Genomic DNA, 14,122 nt, shown 5'->3' on the forward strand with positions numbered 1-14,122 from the left:
CCATAGGAAGGGAAATTCTCTCCTGTAAGATTTATTATGGGAAAAAATTTTCTCCTTTACACTGATGCTTTATCACCAATCCTTGTTTCACTAAAAACCCAAAATTTTCAATAAACATTTGTCATTGGGACAAAAAGTGAGGTGAAATCTTCTGAAGAGGAGCACAGACAGCAAATCAAATGTCACAGGGGTGATAACCCTTCCCTATGTTTTCCAAAAGCTTAAAAACAGATTTTTTGGCTTGAGCTACACTTTGAAAATGTACCAGTTCAAAATTACAAACAGATTCTACTTAACAACAAACCTACAGTCCCTGTCTTTTTTGCACTGCCTGTGTACTGCTGTTCAGAGTATATAGGGCCTGGGAGCCCCACACCTTTTCTTTTTTAATTTGGGTGCGGGGTTCCTCTTAATATCCATACAAGACCCAAAGGGCCTTCTAATGGACTTGGGGTACCCATGCCGTTTGTCTCACTGATTTTCATCCATATTGCCAGGACACGACATTACATTAAAGCCGCAAGCAGTTTTAAATGACTATTTTTCCTTTAAAAATGACATTTTGTGCAGGGACTGTTCTAAGCATGGGAAACACGTGCCAATTTACAGGCATACTATAGACACCCCCCATGTACGATATTTAAAGGAATATTTCACTTTTTTTTTTTTTTTTTTACTTTAAGCATCATTAAAATCACTGCTCCCGAAAAAACGTCAGTTTTTAAAACTTTTTTTTTGCATTTATACATGTCCCCTGGGGCAGCACCCGGGTCCCCAAACCCTTTTTAGGACAATACCATGAAAATTAGCCTTTAAAATGAGCACTTTTGATTTCGAACGTTCGAGTCCCATAGACGTCAATGGGGTTCTAACGTTCGTGCAAATTTTCGATTAGTTCGCAGGTTCTGGTGCGAACCGAACCGGGGGGTGTTCAGCTCATCCCTAATGGCGAGCAAGGTATAATATCATTGTTCCTAACAGCACAGAACCTTGTGTTACTTTAGAGCACATCATTTGTTTCAAAACTACAGAAGCTCCATAACTACTATAATGGGTATTTCTTACGACCCCCAACGAGAGAAGACTACAATAAATGTAATGATAATAGATAGCAAGTACAATATTATGAACAATCGATTCAACACCATTGCGATAATGTACCAATCTGATTCACCATCTTCTTTAGTCTCATGAGAGATCAGTTCCTGCTGGATAGTTTGAACTTCTAACAGCAACATCTCCAAAAGTTGGTTTTCAGTTACATTATTTATATCTACGATTACAGGTGAAGCATCTTCCCTCTTATGGGCAAATCTTGGATTAATAGCGCCTACAAAGTAATAACAGTGGCACATAAACAGGTTTTTAAAAAGGTATTAGAAAACCAAGAAATATGATAACGAGCAATACTCAATACGTGTTAGACATCAACATTTGGAAACATTTGGAAATTAATATTTGTAATTTTTTTTTTTCTGGTTGTCATTTCAGCATTTGAATCTTTACAATTGTTAAAGCTGAGCTCCAGGTAAACAGCAAAGTACACAGATGAAATACATACAGTACAAAGGAGCTGATTCACCTGCGATTCTCTCTGCTGCAGTTAAAGTTCTACTCCAGTCTTACCGTCAGCCTTGCACTGTTATGCCTCGTACACACGATCGGACTTTCCGACAACAAAACCGTGGATTTTTGTTTGAAGGTTGTTGGCTCCAACTTGTCTTGCATACACACGCTCACACAAATGTTGGCCAACAATTATGAACGTAGTGACGTACAAGACGTACCTGATGTCTCCATTACGAACGCCAGTTTTACAAGACGGAACGCTTCCGGCTCGTACTCGTGGACTTTTGTGCAACGGACTTGCGTACACACGGTCGGAAAGTCCGACAACAAAAATTTGTTGGCGGAAAATTTGAGAACCTGCTAGCCAACATTTGTTGGTGGAAAGTCCGACAACAAATGTTCGATGGAGCATACACACAGTCGGACTTTCTGCCAACAAGCTCACATCCAACATTTGTTGTTGGAAAATCCGATCGTGTGTACGGGGCATTACACAAGTTCCCATCCAGTACTGAAATTGTGCTTCTCACAATGTGCATTAGAAGCTGAAAAAAAAATCAGATATCTCCTGCCTCATTTCCTGGCTGGATGATCAGTGGTTCAGTGTCATATAGTCCTTTCACCCCAAGCCTTACTGTCCCTGGCTCACCACTTTCATTCATTACATTTAAGTTCTTTGAACCACTTCCTTACCACGCTATAGCTGAAAGACGCCTACAGTGTGGCTCTGTTGTTCCAGGAGGGCGTCCATGGCCATCCTCACGGAAACCCACCCCCTGGGGCGTGCATTCAGGTGGCTCAGTAAACACTGTGTCCTTTGGTCACACCCGATCACAGATTGTGATATAGAGCTAATCACAGCTATTCACAGTATAAACAGACTTGCTGGTTATCGGCAGTACTTTCCTCACACGCTGTTACAGTGTAAGTAGAGGAGAGCCGTTAACCGGCAATCCGGACAGGGGACATGTACACAGATAATCAGGGCACTGATCATAATTATTAGTGCAACCCTATCAATGCTGCCCATCACTGCCCATCAATGCTCATCAATGCTGCCCATCAGTGCCTCCTCATCAGTGCCACCTATCAGTGACCATCAGTTCTGCTTATTAGTGCCAGCTACCAGTGCCGCATATCAGTGCAGCCTTATCAGTGCCACCTATTTGTGCCCATCAGTGCAGCCTATCAGTGTCCATCAGTGTAGCCTCATCAGCGCACATCAGTGAAAGAGAAAAATTATTTGCAAAATTTTAAAACAGAAATTTTAAAAAAGGTTGTATTTTTTCAACATTTTCCCTCTTTCTTCGTTTGTTTAGCAAAAAATGTAAAAGTCCAGTGGTTAATAATTACCATCAAAATAAAGCTCTGTCTAAGCTTTATAAAAATTTGGGTACAGTTTTACATGACCGAGCAATTGTCATTCAAAGTGCGACAGAGCTGAAAGTTGAGAATTGGCCTGGGCAGGAAGAAGGTGAAAGGGCCCAGTAAGCAAGTGGTTAATTATTGAGGCTCAGCATCACATGTGCATAGCTCCTAACTGTCCCTGATTTGGAGCAATGTCCCTCATTTGTCCCTCATTTTGGTCTGATCTATATAGTTGTATATAAAATGCACTTTTTATCTTTCAAAAAGTGTTTCCCAGAGCTCCAAATTCTAAATTGCTGCATTTGTAAATTTAAAAAGCCAATATAAAGTAATAGCAGTGGTTAAAAAAAAAGCCCTTGTGAATTTAATTAACCTTTCTTTGGTTAATTCTCCTTTAAGGGGGTGTGGCAGGGGGCTTTTCCCTCTGACAGTCTAAGCTCTGCTGTACAGCAAGAGGCTGATACTAAGTTAAATTCAGGCACTTACACTGCTTGTATTTAACAATTACATTTATTTATGCAAAGAGCTGTATTCATTTATTTCTTATAATTCTACCTGGAGTTCAGCTTTAAGCACCTCAGCTCTGAAAGGTTTTACCCCCTTCATGACCAGACCATTTCTTGCTATTTAGCACTGCGCTGGTAATTGCGTGGTCATGCGGCGTTGTACCTAAATTAAATTTATATAATTATTTCACACAAATAGAGCTTTCTTTTGGTGGTATTTGATCACTCACCACTGGGTTTTTTATTTTATATTATACAGTACAAAAGTGAGTACACCCCTCACATTTTTGTAAATATTTTATTCTATCTTTTCATGTGACAACACTGAAGAAATTACTCTTTGCTACAATGTAAAGTAGTGAGTGTACAGCTTGTATAACAGTGTAAATTTGCTGTCCCCTCAAAATAACTCAACACACAGCCATTAATGTCTAAACCGCTGGCAACAAAAGTGAGTACACCCCTAAGTGAAAATGTCCACATTGGGCCCAATTAGCCATTTCCCCTCCCTGATGTCATGTGACTCGTTATTGTTACAAGGTCTCAGGTGTGAATAGGGAGCAGGTGTGTTTGATTTTATCGCTCTCTCTCTCATACTGGTCACTGGAAGTTCAACATGGCACCTCATGGCAAAGAACTCTCTGAGGATCTGAACAAAAAGAATTGTTGCTCTACATAAAGATGGCCTAGGCTATAAGAAGATTGCCAAGACCCTGAAACTGAGCTGCGGCATGATGGCCAAGACCATACAGCGGTTTAACAGGACAAATTCCACTCAGAACAGGCCTCGCCATGGTCGACCAAAGAAGTTGAGTGCACGTGCTCAGTGTCATATCCAGAGGTTGTCTTTGGAAAATAGACGTATGAGTGCTGCCAGCATTGCTGTAGAGGTTGAAGGGGTGGGGGGTCAGCCTGTCAGTGCTCAGACCATACACTGTAGACTGCATCAAATTGGTCTGCATGGCTGTCATCCCAGAAGGAAGCCTCTTCTAAAGATGATGCACAAGAAAGCCCACAAACAGTTTGCTGAAGACAAGCAGACTAAGGATATGGATTACTGGAACCATGTCCTGTGGTCTGATGATAATGATAACATGATAATGACCCCAAACACACTTCCAAGACAACCACTGCCTTGCTAAAGAAGCTGAGGGTAAAGGTGATGGACTGGCCAAGCATGTCTCCAGACCTAAACCCAATTGAGCATCTGTGGGGCATCCTCAAACAGAAGGTGGAGGAGCGCAAGGTCTCTAACATCCACCAGCTCCGTGATGTCGTCATGGAGGAGTGGAAGAGGACTCCAGTGGCAACCTGTGAAGCTCTGGTGAACTCCATGCCCAAGGGGGTTAAGGCAGTGCTGGAAAATAATGGTGGCCTCACAAAATATTGACACTTTGGGCCCAATTTGGACATTTTCACTTAGGGGTGTACTCACTTTTGTTGCCAGCCGTTTAGACATTAATGGCTGTGTGTTGAGTTATTTTGAGAGGACGGCAAATGTACACTGTTATACAAGCTGTACACTCACCACTTTACATTGTAGCAAAGTGTCATTTCTTCAGTGTTGTCACATGAAAATATATAATAAAATATTTACAAAAATGTGAGGGGTGTACTCACTTTTGTGAGATACTGTATATATATACACAGTATATATTTACATTGGTCTAAGCTGGAACAATGTAACTAAGTTTAAAGTAACCATACCAGGAATTAATTTTTAAACAAATATGTGATCAGTAGACATGAAGAGGCACAGTGGCAAGAAAATGGCATTACCTATTTTAGTATTTTATATTACAGCTATGGAGGGGGGCAGTGTGACCAGATAATCACTGCACAAATATTGTCAAACAGTAAGCAATAAAAATGATCTAATGGCAACACTGGTGGGAATAAAGGTAATTAAAATGGAAGTTCAGTCAAACACTAACTACAGTGTATACTTAAATTTACTCCCACCCCATTCTAAGCCTATTCTGTCTACCATGTAAAAGAAAGATCTGCATACTTACCAATGCTGATGCTACTCCGTTTCAGTCACAAGATTGGGTCCCAGCGCCAGCTTCAGTAAAGAGAAGAGATCACAGACAATGGCTGCAGAGCCTGGGCGATGACGTCGCCCATAGGCTTACTATGGAGCATGCATGTTTGGCTGTCCCTACTCCACACTGAAGCCGGCCTTGGGACTTGATCATGTGATCTGACCAGAATAGGTAAGTATATAGTTCTTTCCTTTAACAGGGTAGATAGAATAGGCTTAGAATGGAGGTGGGAGTAGATTTAAATATAGTTAGTGTTTGACTGAACTTCCACTGTAAACATGTAAATATTTCAGACAGAAAATATGAAAAGTAATCTGCAGCTTTATTGGGTCTTTCATTTCAACGCCACTGCACAAACTCACCGTTTTCTATAACATCATCAGACGTAGAGATTTGGTCTTGTGTAGAGCAATTTATGTTGAAAAAGAGAAATCGTGCCAAGTATGTTTTGATCCAGAATTTCATCCAAGGAGGGGCTTTGGTGGAAGTCTCAGACAGGTTTACCAAGTAAAAAGTTAAGATGCAACCCATAAGACTGACAACCATAAGGGCCATGCATGTAAAGCAGAATAAACCTTAAAAAAATAAAGTCAGTATGCTTGTTAGAGATCTCAAAATAAATCATTTGTTTATGGTGGAATACTTTGAAATAAATAGTGTATGAAGATGTGAAGAAATTAACAATGTAGAAATGTATGTGCTTTTCTTGTTTTGTTTTTTTTTTATTCTGCATCTGAACTGAACTGAGAATATTCTAATATACTTCACAAAAGGTATATTATCTGCTGCATCTAACCCTTCCCACATTCCTGACTACTGCATTGTGTTACTTCACCCCACATGCACTATTATTGCACTATTATTTAGTAGACCTAGTAGATCTCCTATCATATGGGTCTAAAGAAGAAGGCAGCTGATAGGAGATGACATCATTGCATGAATCTTCTCTATTTTTATATTTTCCCTTTTAGATTTTTGGCAGTTCTTAGCAGGTATAAGCATTGATACTTATAGGCTGAACCTTGTTCAGTTACTGTGACAAACAACTGTTTGCATTACTTGGAATATTTAAGAGAGTTGACTACTTAGGGTGTGTATACATGGGCTCAAATGCTGGTCAAACACGTCAAGTTACTTTTTTTGGGAAAGAGTTCGTATTTGAGGTCAGCTTGAGTAGCTTTTAAGCAGATTCTGGAATGATTCTGACCCTGACTTGCTTCCAGGATTTTTTTTGTTTGCATTGAAATTCACGTTAATGGGGGTGGGGAAGCAATTTAGATGCAACAGTGATGGTACCATAAGAGTCAATAATCTAAAGGAATGAACAAGCGAGTCCACTCACGATTTGTGTCCCTCATTTATTCTTTTTTGTATTATTCCTAAGCCTTGGGGTAGAAATACCGGGCTGATCTTCTCCGTAATACCATACGAACTGAGACAAGCTTTTTTTTTTGTATTTTCCCTTTTAGATTTTTGTCAGTTCTTAGCAGGTATAAGCATTGATACCTAAAGGCTGAACCTTGTTCAGTTACTGTGAAGCACAACTTTCTTCATTACTTGGAATACTTAGGAGATTTGACTACTTATGGTGTAAATGGGCTCAAAAGCTGGTCAAACACATCATGTTGCTTTATTCGCAAAAGGGTTTTTGTCTGAGGTCAGCTTGACTAACTTTTAAGCTAATTCTGGAATGATTCTGACCTTCTGACTAGCTTCCAGGATTGATTTATTTTTTTTGCATTTGAATGAACTTTGATGGGGAAAAAAGCAATTTAGATGCAACAATGATGGTACCAGAGAGAGAGACAATAATCTGAAGAAATGAACATGCTAGCTCCCTCACTAAGGATGAGCTCAGGCGTGTTCGCACACTCCACGTGCCGAGCCCGCCAGGAAGTCGGCACTGCGCTGCGCTAATCACAGGCAGTGAGACATTTCCCGATCTCTGCAGCCGCGCATCGGGACAATGTCTCACTGCCTGTGATTAGCGCAGCACAGTGCCGACTTCCTGGCGGGCTTTGCACGTGGGCTGTGCGAACACGCCGGAGCTCATCCTTATCCCCCTCTATTTAAGGTCAGCCTTCCAGCATCTATCTTGTCAGTTTGTATTGTAGCTGGTTGGGGAAAGATGAGAAATCTGTATAGAGAAAGATACAGTGTTTTATAGTGGACTGCAGTGTGGTAAGCTACAGTTAGCATGATGTTTATACAGACAACCATTATAATGTCGTAGTGTGGTAGTGTTATGTTTAATTCCTATATAATGTATTTATTTCTCTTGTGGAACTTCATGGTTATGATGTAAGTTATTATTCCTGTCTCAGGGGAGTTGATTTACTAAAGGTGCAAAGTGTAAAATTTGGTGCAGTGTGCATTTTAGCCAATCAGCTTTTAACCCTTTCGCCGTTTTTGCGTTTTTTGCAGACATGTTTAAAAAACTATTTTAGGCCTGAAGATTACACAAAACCCCAAACATTTTATATTTTCTGAAAGCAGACACCCTAGAAAATAAAATAGCGGTAGTTCCAATTTTTTATTTCCCATGATATTAACGCAAAGGTCTAGGAAACCCAAAAAAAAAGGACGTCAATTTTGTTTGGGTATAGCATCGCACGACCGCGCAATTGTCAGTTAAAGCGACACAGTGCCGTATCGCAAAAAATGGCCTGGTCATTGAGTAGCCAAATCTTCCGGGGCTGAAGTGGTTAAGCTTTGACAAAAAAAAAAAAACCTGGAAGCTGATTTGTTTCTATGCAGAGCCGCACCAAATTTTGCACTCTCTGGCTTTAGTAAATCAACCCCAGTGTGTTTCTGTCGTTTTCCAATAAAACAAGAAGAGCCAAGCCATGTGTCCAGCAACATCTGGCTGGTAAGAGACAAATCTGCAGCAATTTTCCAATAGCTGCATACCCTTACTACTTTTTTAGTAGCTGTGTCTCAGCTGTAAAGCTGTAACTTTTATTGCTTTGTGTCCCTGAAAATAAATATACTCAGACCTAAAGCATTTTGTCCTGTCCCTTTTATTTTAAGGCCATTTTAAATAAGAGTTTATTCTTTTAAAACAAAATTTAATTAATTAATTAATCATATACCAAAAACAGCAGTTACAGAGTGTTTTACCACTACTATTGTTAAAGAACTTATACAAATTCTTAATTCTTCTACACAAATTTAGATGACTGTAAACTTACAGTATAGTATTCCTGAGCGAGTGGTGTCCCTCATTTATTCTTTTTTGTATTATTCCTAAGTCTGGGGTAGAATTGCCGGGCTGATCTCTTCCGTAATACCATATGAACTAAGACAAGCTTGTTTTACAAATTTGTCTGCTGCTGTATATTAGCAGACCTCTGGAAATATACTCTTCCTAATAAAAATAGGCTACTAAGATATGATGGATTTGCATAAATGAAGTATTAATTTTATGATGTCTACTTATAAAAAAAATGTTTATGCAAATGCTGAGGCATTTGCACAGCTGTTGCGACAATTCCCCATAATGTGTCCAAAATGTGTTTTTCCTATAATTGTCATCTCCATAGGCCATAATGTGTTTTTTTTTAAATCCACAATCAGGGAAATGGCCATATGGGCAATAGATGGAGCTGACAATCATAGGAAATACATACAGTATTAAGATACATTATGGGGCATTGATGTAATGGCAATAGCAATTTTTTAATACATAGACCCCCAAGTGTAATGTAACAATGTGGGCATCATGAATTGCCATAATTTGAACACTTAAGTCAATAATCTGTATCACATCTTGTTACTTCTTTTTTTCCCTAAACTTAATTAAAAAAAATAAAAATCAGTGAACACTGCCCAAAATGAAACATAACATATGGAAAAAGGGCAAAGAAAAAAAAAAAAACAACTTGTATTTGTAGACATCCTATTTATAAAACAATATATTAAAAAAAAAAAAAAAAAAATATATATATATATATATATATATATATATATATATATATATATATATATATATATATATATATATATACACAAACAGATACACTGAGCAAAATTATAAATACAACTCTTTTGTGTTTGCCCCTATTTTTCATGAGCTGAACGCAAAGATCTATGACTTTTTCTATGTACACAAAAGGCCTATTTCTCTCAAATATTGTTCACAAATCTGTCTAAATCTGTGTTAGGCAGGCCATACATGGGTCGAATTTCGAAAGAATTTTCTTCCAAAAATCTTATCTAAGAATTTTCGTTCATATTTTACACCATTAGTGGGCTGCAGCAACAGCCGATTTTTCGTGCGGCCATCGAATTTGAGTAATCTGACATGTTGGAAATTTTTTGAAAAACAAACGATTTTCTAATCAATGATGGGAGAATCGTGCGAGAAATGTAATCGAAAAAAAAAATGTGCATGTGCAAGAAAAGAAAATTACCGGAAAGAAAAGAAGATTCCCAGCCACGAAAATTCTTTTCTGTAGCAACATGAGGTGAAATTGAAGGCTTGGTTGGCCGAATTTCAAAATCAATGGTGGCACCTTTGGATCACAAAACGCACAAATTTTCTGGTTTTCAAAAGAAAATTCTTTCGAAATTCGACCATGTATGGCCAGCCTTAGTGAGCACTTCTCCTTTGCCGAGATAATCCATCCACCTCACAGGTGTGCCTTAGGCTGGCCACAATAAAAGGCCACTCTAAAATGTGCAGTTTTATCACACAGCACAATGCCACAGATGTCGCAAGTTTTGAGGGAACATGCAATTGGCATGCTGACTGCAGGAATGTCCACCAGAGCTGCAAGTTGCCCTTGAATTGAATGTTCATTTCTCTACCATAAGCTGTCCAAAGGCGTTTCAGAGAATTTGGCAGTACATCCAACCAGCCTCACAACCGCAGACCATGTGTAACCACACCAGCCCAGGACCTCCACATCCAGCATCTTCACCACCAAGATTGTCTAAAACCAGCCACCCGGACAGCTGCTGAAACATTCGATTTGCATAACCAAAGAATTTCCTCACAAACTGTCAGAAACCGTCTCAGGGAAGCTCGTCGTCCTCATCAGGGTCTCGACTTGACTGCAGTTCGTCACCAAAACCAACTTGAGTGGGTAAATGCTCACATTCGATGGCACTTGGCACATTGGAGAGGTGTTCTCTTCACAGATAAATCCCGGTTTTCACTGTACAGGGCAGATGGCAGACAGCGTGTATGGCTTTGTGTGGGTGAGCGGTTTGCTGATGTCAACATTGTGGATCGAGTGGCCCATGGTGGCGGTGGGGTTATGGTATGGGCAGGCGCATGCTATGGACAACAAACACAGGTGCATTTTATTGATGGCATTTTGAATGCACAGAGATACCGTGATGAGATCCTGAGGCCCATTGTTGTGTCATTCATCCACGACCATCACCTCATGTTGCAGCATGATAATGCACATCCTCATGTTGCAAGGATCTGTAAACAATTCCTGGAAGCTGAAAACATCCCAGTTCTTGCATGACCAGCATACTCACCGGACATGTCACCCATTGAGCATGTTTGGGATGCTCTGGATCGGCATATACAACAGCGTGTTCCAGTTCCTGCCAATATCCATCAACTTTGCACAGCCATTGAAGAGGAATGAACCAACTTTCCACAGACCACAATCAACAACCTGATCAACTCTTTGCGAAGTTGATGTGCTGAACTGCGTGAGGCAAATGGTGGTGACACCTGATACTGACTGGTTTTCAGACCCCCGACCCCCCAATACAGTAAAACTGCACATTTTAGAGTGGCCTTTTATTGTGGCCAGCCTAGGGCACACCTGTGCAATAATCATGCTGTCTAATTAGCATCTTGATATGCCACATATATATATAATATATATATATATAAAGTTATATAGTTAGATATATAGTTATATGAAACTTACATAACAATGGAGGACTGTCAGTGGTGGGAAGAATTTGGTTCAGGACAACAATCAGCACAGAGAATCCCAAAACAACCACGATTTTAAACATAATCCTATCCCCTTCCATGAAATTGATAAACATGCCAGCTACATCCAAAATGACCAAAAAGCAAATTGGAATGATAAATGCAATGATCTGAACTGTGGGGCTCCTTTTCAAAGAAATCTAAAAAATAGAACAGATGTTGTTGTATACATAATACAGCAGTCTTGCCTCCTGTCACATACATCTTACATTACATTCATAAAGCTTGTACAGTATATGAGTGTTACAAATGACTGTTCACTTTGCAAGTGAAGTTGCACTTTGCATGGCAATTATCCCCAGAGCTTAGTAAATGAAGTGAAACTCTGCTGATTTTCATCATCCAATCATGTGCAAGCAAAATTCAGTTTTGTTTTGCATGTGATTGGGTAATCTTTGCAAAGTGAAATTTCACTACAGTCACTAAGCTCTGTCTTTAGTAAATAAATCTTATTATTTCAATAAAATCAGAAAGCCACCTTTGGCTCATTTGGATATAGATAGAAAATCTACATGGAAGGACTTTAATAAAAACAGTCAAACAGGAAGCTTTTGTAAAATGAACAGATGTGAGGCAATGAAATGTGACAAACCCAATATATACAGAGAGATATACAATAAAAAATAAACAAGTATAGGGGTGGAGCTACAATTTGTGCAGTCTGTACAAGGGGCCCTCTTAAGCCCTGTACACATGGGCTGAATGTTGGGCGGCATCGGCTGGTTTAATAGAAACTGTCTGACATTCAGCCTGTGTGTACTGCAGCCAGTCCGACAGAAGCCGGCCAGCTTCTGTTGAAGGGACATGACTGAAAACGATCTGCCCACTGGCTTCCGGTCAGCGCTCTCGACCAATGGCTGAGAGCATTGACGGGAGTGTTGTGGCGGGGGACCGTTCCCCAGTCAGAACACAATAGAACAGCAAGGGAGATTGCTGTACTAACATGGGATAGTTAGCACAGCAACTCCAACCTGAGCTGTCAGTTTTTTTTCGTTCAACCAAAAAAAACTAGCAGTGTGTACTAGGCTTTAGACCACATGGCCCATTTATACTAAATGTTGGTTGGGTTGGTGCTTGGGCATCTACTGTTTTCATATAGACCTGGACAGAGCTCACTTCTACAGCGGGTGTGAGAAGCAGAAGACATCTTAAATTTTGCCCTAACTGTGCTCCAAGTTTGTAATATCCAAGTAGGTTTCCAGCCTGATGGCAGAAACACGCAGCATGCTTCTATGATTTTCTTGATTTGGCCTAAAGGGAAAATATCATTTTATGGGGTCTGTTTATAGATGGGCTATTCTCATCTGCACTTAATTATCTATCTATCTATCTATCTATCTATCTATCTATCTATCTATCTATGATCCACAATAAAAAAAAGTATTTGTACTTCAGTAGTAGCATAGCTCCCAACTGTCCCTGATTTTGAGGGACTCTCCCTGATTTGGAGCAATGTCCCTCTGTCCCTCATTCCTCCTCATTTGTCCCTCATTTTGGTCTGATCTATATAGCTGTATATAAAATGCACTTTTTATCTATCAAAAAGTGTTCCAGCGCTAAACCTTTCATCTGATTTCTAAATGGCTGCATTTGAAAATTCCAAAAGCCAATATAAAGAAATAGAAGTGGCAAAAAAGCACTTGTGGGTTTAACCAATCTTGTTTTTTGTACAATTCTCCTTTAAGGGGGCGTGGCAAGGGGTGTGTCCTATGCCTGCATGCTTTTGCCGATAGGTGTCCCTCATTCCCATTTTAAAAAGTTGGGAGGTATGGTAGTAGTTGAATTGAGGAGCCCAAAAAATGCACAGGAACTCTTTCATGACTATGCGTGTCACTGTTCAAATGTATTGCACTTAATACCTATTTTTTCCTCCACCATGTTCCCAGACAGACTACAGTTATGTTTGAAGCGTTACAGTGCTTCATACCTCCTGAACGTTTTATCACATCCAGTGCTCAATTATATTACTATATGTGACACTACTGTCATTTGCATACCACCTGTATAATGTTGGCTTGTGTGACAAGGAATACATATATTTTGTGCGTAAAATACAGTAATAGAACTTTAAAGCCCAACTCCAGGATATTAGCAACCTTCTTCCCACCCCTCCCTTCCACCCCTCTCTAACTGCTAGTATGATAAAGAAAACCTATTCATATGTCCATTTTACTTACCTGAAGCCACAATCATGTGACAATACCTCTCTCTTCTTCTGTTTACTCCTGGGGTACTTCTTCAAATGTCTACATCGCTGCCTGTATGATGTGGACATCTCCTGTTGGTGGAGACAACACTTCCAGCGGCCAGGTCCTCTCTCATAGGCTCCAAAAGGCTGAAGACCTCATGGGGGCGGTGAAGGGACAGGTGTACAAGTAGAGAATGGACAGGGAAAAAAGTCTGGTCCCCAGGGCAGGAAAATAGCTTGCTCCATAGAGGAAACTGTGACTTTGATCCAATACACTGCAGAAGGACTTAGGAAGTGGTGTTTGCAATCAAGACTGAGGAGTAAGGTAACTGATTTACAATGCACTTTTAAAATTTTGTTTTTGCCTGGTGTTGGGCTTTAACTAAAATTTGAAATACCTTTTAGGGATGCTACTGCTTTGAAGTTTGATTTTATTTAGGCATAATGATACAGTCTTACAAAACTGGCACAATCTTACCAC

At 39.8% G+C, this 14,122-nt stretch overlaps 1 protein-coding gene across 1 annotated transcript in view; it reads right to left on the bottom strand.

The window, feature by feature from the left end:
- Nucleotides 1-335: 335 nt before the first annotated feature.
- The window catches only part of LOC141111742 (5-hydroxytryptamine receptor 3A-like), a 59,585-nt gene continuing 45,798 nt past the window's right edge, over nt 336-14,122 (bottom strand). Inside the window, exons 8-10 of the mRNA XM_073603882.1 lie at nt 11,386-11,593; nt 5,851-6,063; nt 336-1,330 (exon numbers count right to left, since the gene is read on the bottom strand). Of these exons, the coding sequence (XP_073459983.1) occupies nt 1,062-1,330; nt 5,851-6,063; nt 11,386-11,593 (690 nt within the window). The 3' untranslated portion in view covers nt 336-1,061. The remainder of the gene's footprint in view (nt 1,331-5,850; nt 6,064-11,385; nt 11,594-14,122) is intronic.

This window comes from Aquarana catesbeiana, linkage group LG11 (genome assembly GCF_042186555.1).
Source record: "Aquarana catesbeiana isolate 2022-GZ linkage group LG11, ASM4218655v1, whole genome shotgun sequence".
NCBI classification, from domain to species: Eukaryota; Metazoa; Chordata; class Amphibia; order Anura; family Ranidae; genus Aquarana; species Aquarana catesbeiana.